The following is an 8,227-nucleotide window of genomic DNA, read 5'->3' on the forward strand; positions in this document are numbered from 1 at the left end:
CAATAGTATCAATAGTTATCAATACAGCTCTATGGTTTTCCATACCACAGGGATACAGTGATTCGATCAGCTGATTGTGTGTCTATTCTAATACACGGGCAACGCCGGGTCGGGACAGCTTAAAGTACATACAAAATAGGTTTGTATTCGTTTTTGTGCTACCCCGAAAGATTACTATAATCTATCTATATATATATATATATATAACAATTTTGTAAATTTTTCAAGTAAAGAATAGTTATTTATAAAAAAAACAATCATACTTAAAACTCAAAAATATGTTAAAGGGTAATGAATAAAATACAAATCAAATTATAAAGTTCAATTTTTATACTTTGGCACTTGGAACGTTTGACACTTTCACTCTTCATATATAAAAATGAATGTATGTGTGTATGTCCTTTATGCATTAGTACACCATTCATCCGATCGCCATGAAACTTTGGGAAGTTGTTGAGTACACTCCTGCGAAGATAACTGGCATAGTACTTTTCGAAAATTCCACCCCTAAGGATGGCCTCAAACACGAATTTTGTACTTTAAATACGACATTATTTTCGTTGCTAACCCAAAATAAACACTTGGTTTGTAACCACGGTACTTGAGTGAATGATAATTAATTTTATGTTATGCCCCCTAAACCTCAATCGATTAGTCGATCTAAATCTCAAGCACGAAAGAAAAAGACATTACGAGCTTCAGAAACGACACTTCTGTGTACCACGATTCTGGGGACGCTTTTCACAATAGGAACTAGATCTTTGACTGGGACCCTTGAGTAAGAGGGGGACATAATCAATACAATGTAATATACATATGTAGATCCAAAAAAAAAACCGAGACGAGGTATGGCTTATGACGGGGTATGCTAAGAATTTACATTATACAACCTGGAGAACTGACTTTTTTTTATCTTATTTGTAGTTATTTTACTCAGCCCTACAGAGTGACAATCGAGTGATGTATCATATAAATAGAGGTTTCTGAGGAAAAGAAATCTCATGCTGCATTTAGTTTTGTATTTAATTTATTTTAAATGCGTTTTTTTTTATACTTTAATTATTATGAAGTTTTTTCATGTCACTTGCATCGCGTTAGTATTCATGGTCACAAAATATTTTTTAACAAAAGCGTATTTAATGTCAACTGCGTTATATATTAGAAATGTATAATAGAAGAATAATATTTTTGGACTATTAAGTCACAGTTATTTATTACTAGTATACATCAATCAAATGAATGTACATGAGAGCAATTTAACAAATATCAAGCTAAAAAATGAATGCAAGTATGTATAAATGGCCACACAAATGTTTAAAATTAAAGTTTTATTTTAACAGATAATTATCCTAACCAATAAAAATGTGTCAAAGAGGTGAAAATAAAAAAAATAAATTTATTTGATTTGTAATATCGAAAACAATGGAAGCGATACTATTAGCTTACAACACACCGTACCTATTTTTGTTTAAGATCGTATGATATAAATCATTATTGACGTTACAGTAATAAATATTGCAAAAACAAATTTTAGAGGCCAATTCGCTCGTAATGATTTATTATCCTGATATGTCAGTCGGTTTGATTAGGTATATCCCACGCACTCCGCTAAAACAAAACATTTGGGTAAACATCACAAGATTTCAGTGTAAATACTATTGGACTAGTATAAATAGCCAAGTCAAGCTAGCAAAGTCACTTATTTTTCGTTACATTTCGACTAATATTATTTGGTATTTTGTTCACTTGTCGTGTACTTTGTTTTTAATTCGCCTTAAGCAAATTGAATTATGTCTCCGGCTTGGTTTTTAGTAGGAGTGGTGTTTTTCTATCTTCAAGTCGTTGGTGGTGCTGCAAGATCACAGACGTATAATGAAGACTTTTACTATTGTCCGAGTGAATTTAATGTGGAATCGTCAATAGCTTATTCTGGAATAGAATGTCAAGGTGATTCAGATTGTGAGGAAAATCAAATGTGTTGTACCGTAATCGTAGTAGATAATGCTATTTCTAATACAGAAGTTGGACATTACAGCCATTGTACCACACCTCAATTACAAGTAACGAAAAATATTTTTGTGTAGTAATAATCACAAATAATAATTTATGCATTATTAATTTTTTATTAAAATATAATTAACAAACAATTGAAAGCAGTTATAATATTAGAAGAATCCATGATTCACGATCAGAATCCACGGTGATACATTTTCTTAGCATTTTATCATTTACTTGAAATGTTAAAAATGTATACATTTTGATCATCTAATCATTTATTTTGACAGTAGATATATAAATTATGAAAATGATGTTAAACAGTTAATTAAATTAATTACCAGAAAAACGAAATTTTATGGTAAATTTTAAGGAAATTCGACAAAATCCGTTTTTAACTTTTAACAAAATTTGTTTGTGTAGTTTTCGTACAACTTTGATATACTAAAAGGGCAAACTAAAAAGGTCTAAATAATTTAGTTGCTTGTATAATATATTCAAATAAGCGTGCCAGATAATCTTTATACTTACCTTTTAATTAATTTCTAACAATTATAAATATCCCAAAATAATAAACGACAATAATATTATTGTTATTTATTATATATACCAGCAAGCTACCTATGTATAGTTCTAATTGTGACATACAATTATTTGATGTTCCAATCTTGAATTTTGCAGTAAAATCTATGAAAACTGAAAATCAATATTTAATTAAGTATTTTAATGGTATACAAATTTCTATTAGTTTCTATTAGTTAAAAAAGAAACAAAATTGCACACATTTAATTGTACTAAACTGAATCCTTCTAATATGCATTTCAAAATCATAATTATTCATCTGTGTGATATGTTTTATAATTGAAACATAAAACAATTTTTTTACAGACCGGTTATGGATTTTGTCCTAAATTCACAATCCAAAACACTGGATTCTCAAGCCAAAATAGTTGTAATACTAAAAAAGACTGTGATAATGGAGATCTTTGTTGTTTAGATGGAAATGGAATTGGAACCAAAAGTTGTACGACTCCTCAGGTTAGTGCTTTTTTAAACATGTTGTTTGTCTATTTACTTCATTATTTTAGCGTAACGTGCAATAACGGTAATTAGTACAGTTCAAGTTAATTGCTAGTTGTGATAAAAATACAACTAATAATTAATAATTAATAACATATTGATAGGGTAAAAATAAACACATTAGTTTAAGTAGGTGCTTCATTAATGTTTATACTAATTGATGCTACATTTACGATGAACAATATTTTTTCACTATCAAATTAATTAAATCCGAATACTTTAAGATGATTAGCTAATAATAATAATACACACAAGCCATACGGTTAATTGGTTGATAATATAATTGTAATTCTGAGCATGATTCCTTTAAAAACGTACTATGACTGAAGTTCAGGACTATCAATTTTATTTCTCAATAGCTTATACAAAAAACAGACAAAGTTAAATTGTCTACTTAATTGTAAATATAGTAATACTCACAATAATAACAATATTTTTCTGAGCATATTCGCTCAGAATGATATTACATAAAACTCGCTATATTTTGAGATCTTTAGCAACCAACAAATAACGGGAGTTTTAAGTAAATAATCTAAAAAAAAAACCATTTTTTTTCTCTTTTATTATTTTTATTACACAATCTATACAATTTGTATGTACAATAGGCGTAAATGATAAAATAGACATAATATAATTTTTCACTTAAACAAAGACATTAACGGTAATAAATGGCCTCCTTGTGAAACGTTTGAAGTTATGTTTATTCCTTTTGAGACTATACCATACATTTACCATACTGGATTCTATTAACTAAATATGAGCTTATCCAGCTCACGAGGAGCTAACCTAAACTAAAATTACAATGATAATGCAATAGGTACAGTTTCAATGTTAACTATATAACTTTTTTTTTTAATTTCTGCTAAAACACATTAATTTGACTGCATGTTTGGACTTCGTTTCAGATAACAATAATAACTTAGTAAATTGTTTGATGTAGAATTTTTGTTTCCATGCAAAAACCATGTTGTTTATCTATTATAAGTTGGTTTCACGTCAAGGAGAGAATAATTATACTTAACATAAAAAAATAATACGCAAAATTATAGTTAATAAAAGTTTGAACTCAAAAAAACAAATTGCATTTGTCTATATTAATATAATAATATGGTAGCAGTGCTTTACAAAAAAAATCGTCAATGAAAACTCATTAGAGACGTTAACAGGCATAAAATAAACTTAATTTAAGTCACTTTAATACATTAATATATTTTTTGTTCAGATTTGTTGTTACTATTTTTGTTAAATAAAGTAAATTATTGTATTATTTCTATTAGTCTAAACCGCCAATAAAATATAATGGAGAAACATGTTCGGGCGTTACAATTAAAGCAGGACTGTTCACTGGATGTACCACCGACTTCGGTTGTACTGATAAACTAATATGTTGCGGATTTGAATGTAATGACCCTAATTTCTCTAATGATGATAATAAATCATCATCATCATCATCATCATCATCAGATGATGATGATTAGTTTTTGAACTATACTATAGTACAAAATTATAAAAAGGAAAATCAAGTTACATATTTTAAAGAACGTGAATGCATGTTAAAATACATATTATAATAAACATTTTTGTTTTTGAGTGTATTGTTTTTTTCAAAATAAATAATTATCTATATTAAAGCATAAATCTTAGTATTTGTATTCCTTACGTTTTAATCCTATTACAATCGTCTGTTGATTGTAATATTGTTATTTAATAAATAACTGATTACACTCGACAGGAATTATATCGCATTTCCTATAAAACCGGGAGTTTGAAAAAAAAATTAATTGGACAAAATTTACCATACAAAGTATCAGTAGATTAAAGAAGTTGTAAAGCTTGCACTTTTCAATTATATATTGGTGGTGTAATTTTACGAATACTAGTAAAAATGTTTAAAGATATTTTAACTCGGTAGGCTAGTGTGAAAGTTAACAAAGAGCTGCTGTTGTCGACCCGATAACGTTAAATTCCATCAACAGGAAATAGGGATATCCACCTAATTCGCGTGTAGCCGAAGAAGGCAACTCGGTGGTGGAACGTGATACTTTGGGTCCAAACTGTATTCCATCTGTATAATAATGTACAGTACCTTGGTGTATTACATTATAAATGCGCGGAGGCGCGCAGTCTGTTTTGCAACTTCTCGGCACCGCTCTCGCGATACAGTGATAATAATAATAATAATAATAATCACCATCTGAGACGATACACTAATAAAGCTTAATTAGACTCGGCACCGTCTCGAATTGCGGGGCTCAGTGTAACTTTGCCGTACTCAAGTTAATTAGTGACAATCAGTGCCTGTCATCGACAAAACGAGCAATCGGTTGGTATAACCGCGCAAAAGAGCGTTTTAATTACACACACAGCCGTGTACTGATTAAACAAACTATGTTAAGTCGGTACGCGTTCGGAAAACTCTGATCAAACAAAAACAGCAGCAGGGTAGACCGAAACCGTGTGGTGCTTTTCCGCAAAACTAATATGTACATTGTAATATTATTTATGCACACCGAAAAGATGTTATTTTACTGTTCAATTCCACGAAATACGTGTTGACCTATAGGTAGTGTACATAATTAGTTATTAAAAATATCAATAAGCTTAAATATTCATAAACAAGCCAGCACACTGGTGTCAGTAATTTTTGTAATAATTAACTACTATAATAATATAAACATTAACTACTAAATATCTAAATGTAAACGTCCGTTAAGTCCTGTCGCTGGATTATTGCTGTTGTAAGTCCTTAAACTATCAACGAAATAACGTGAACGTTCCTAGAAGTAAAAACGTACTAAGATTAACAAAACATTACATAATATTGATTTATTAGATTTTTTGACAATATTCGGATCTAGATCTTCTAAATATGTTTAATCTTCCAGTTAATAGAAGTGTAAAACGTCTAAATTATAATCTACCCAGAGGGGAAGGGGGTGCTCAAAAATTCGTTCGTATTTGGTATTTTGACACAGGGGGAGAGAGAGAAGGTAAATACAATACCGGGAATAATAATAAAATCAAACATTTATCTAAATGGCGGTCAAATAAATCCACTTACGGGTAAACCAATTTACTAATGTTTTACTTTTTTTTTTTTTATTTAATAGAATTGGCTTTGTCGATCTAATTTCTTTCCTCTCATTTAGGCAGGTATCTTTTCGCGACCTTTTGGCAAAAACGATCTCACTGTGTGGTCGGCGTACAGCAGGTACATACCCGAGCTAGAGCGGCAATGTCCAAGATCCATACACGCCCATCGCGGTGTGTATATTACATGTCGGCTTGCACAATAAATAATAATAACTATAAGACAAAACACTTCCTCTTCACGCGATTAACCAACTGCGCCGCCGAAGACCGTTCGCTCTAATTTTTTTTTTACGTAGATACACGAAACTGGGATAAAAAAAATAATACATTTTCGAAGATTATCGATTTTGGCGGTTCTTTTGTCCACACACACTGGCGCCCACCTTTTAATAATTTGTGTTTACACTTCTGTACCGCCACCGCCGCCGCCGTAGCCACCGTCTCGACCGTCAAATTACAGAACGATAAAATAACATTTGTTCCGGTTTATTATTAGTGTTTCACAGACTGTTATTAGGTACTGTGTAGTGTGTGCACATTAAATACATTATATCTATACCTAAAAGCATTGTGTTTGATTACCCATCACGGCCTTTACGCGCAACAAAGGCACAAGGAAAAAAACCCCGTCAAATAGAATTCAACACTTGTAGGTACAGTTAAACAGTTGTACAATATAAGAAGCTAAAAAATAAATAATAGCAATACACCCAAACCAGACTTCACGAGACCTACATACAACGACTATAGACGTTTACATTATTATTTTTTTTTTTTTACAATAATCTACGATCTGAATAACGAATTTACACAGTAATATATTATTTCTGAAGGTGGCTTCGCCGGATATCAACCCTTAACTGCAAAATATTTATTTGTTAAAATGGTACGATAGATTTATAAAGTAAAACTGAATAGTTTTTATAATAATTTGCATATTTTATTTACGACCACCGTATAAAAAGTAAACCCATATTATTCAAGAAGAAATATCTATTGATTAATTATCTATTGAGCACATAAACCGTAGTTTTCGCTATAGAATCATCGCAAGACTTAACGTGTAAATTAGTGGTAAAATCAATTAGCTTTTACAGATACTCTCAGTAAAAAATATCATGATTAACTCAGTTTTAACTTGTAACTCATAATTAATACTGAGTTACATAAACAAAATTCAACGGCATATTAAAATTAAATAAACAGCAGTTACGATTAGTTTAAAAAAAAATAATTTATTTAGAAACGATAAGCGAATTATTATGCTTATTTAATGAATAAGAAAATTGCTTAAATTCGGTGTTTATAGGTTCTCAAATGATTAACCCGAGGGGAAGTAATGCCTCACCAGGCAGGTCCCCCCCCCGGGTCTCCATGGACATATAGGAAAAAAAAAAGTTCTCAAATTATTATATAGTTTATACTTTGCAACATTAAAGACCCTGTAAAAAAACTAATTTTGTAGTTATAAATAATTATCGACAGGTAACCCCGTGGTTAAGAGATTAGAATAAAGACAAATATTGAGGAAAAAAGTACTAATTTTATTTTTTGGCTGTTTTGAGCTATCTACTGTTTCATTGATTATTTTTCCTAACACAGCTATTAGAACAACGCAATATTATGTACTATGTGTAGTAAAATATAATTTTTTTTATTACACTAGACCTATAGTTACTCTGATATTATAAAAAAAAAACTATCATACCATAGCCATAAAACATATTATATTGAACCGTTATGGGTATGAACATATTAAACAGCTTACACAGGCCGCGTAGTGGATATACTTGCATTATATATGTATTAACTAATATGTAATGACTATCACAATAGTGATTGTGGAAAACCGCAGCAGGGTTCGACGGTACCGCTCGAATCGCGTATCTGATTACACGCGAGTCAGCTTGGTAGTCATTTTGTGTGTAAACAAAAATTAAAGAACCGAAAAATATCAATAGGAATAGAGGCTTACCACATCATCTCGGTGGAACTGCTACCGCCTACCTAAGCTTGTAATATCCTATATCCGATGTACGGTGAGATTTCTTCGACCAAT

The 8,227-nt window shown here is 30.5% G+C and overlaps 1 protein-coding gene across 1 annotated transcript; it reads left to right on the plus strand.

Annotated features, from left to right (window-relative positions):
• Nucleotides 1-1,720: 1,720 nt before the first annotated feature.
• On the plus strand, nucleotides 1,721-4,621 carry LOC126838826 (uncharacterized). The gene is made up of 3 exons (XM_050573565.1): nucleotides 1,721-2,060; nucleotides 2,884-3,033; nucleotides 4,353-4,621. Exons 1-3 carry the CDS (start codon nucleotides 1,791-1,793, stop codon nucleotides 4,551-4,553), a joined length of 621 nt encoding a protein of 206 aa, XP_050429522.1. The 5' UTR covers nucleotides 1,721-1,790; the 3' UTR covers nucleotides 4,554-4,621.
• Nucleotides 4,622-8,227: the final 3,606 nt, after the last annotated feature.

This window comes from Adelges cooleyi, unplaced genomic scaffold (genome assembly GCF_023614345.1).
Source record: "Adelges cooleyi isolate 19-005CV unplaced genomic scaffold, UGA_ACOO_1.1 ACOO_flye_CR_arks_rails_tigmint_CR_PRNA_30, whole genome shotgun sequence".
In the NCBI taxonomy this organism is placed as follows: Eukaryota; Metazoa; Arthropoda; class Insecta; order Hemiptera; family Adelgidae; genus Adelges; species Adelges cooleyi.

Excerpts from the sequence above, each read along its gene's own strand:
- LOC126838826 (XM_050573565.1), top strand. The coding sequence starts at position 1,791 with ATGTCTCCGGCTTGGTTTTTAGTAGGAGTGGTGTTTTTCTATCTTCAA. Across the intron at positions 2,061-2,883 it reads GTACCACACCTCAATTACAA|ACCGGTTATGGATTTTGTCC; the intron begins GTAACGAAAAAT and ends ATTTTTTTACAG. Across the intron at positions 3,034-4,352 it reads AAAGTTGTACGACTCCTCAG|TCTAAACCGCCAATAAAATA; the intron begins GTTAGTGCTTTT and ends TATTTCTATTAG.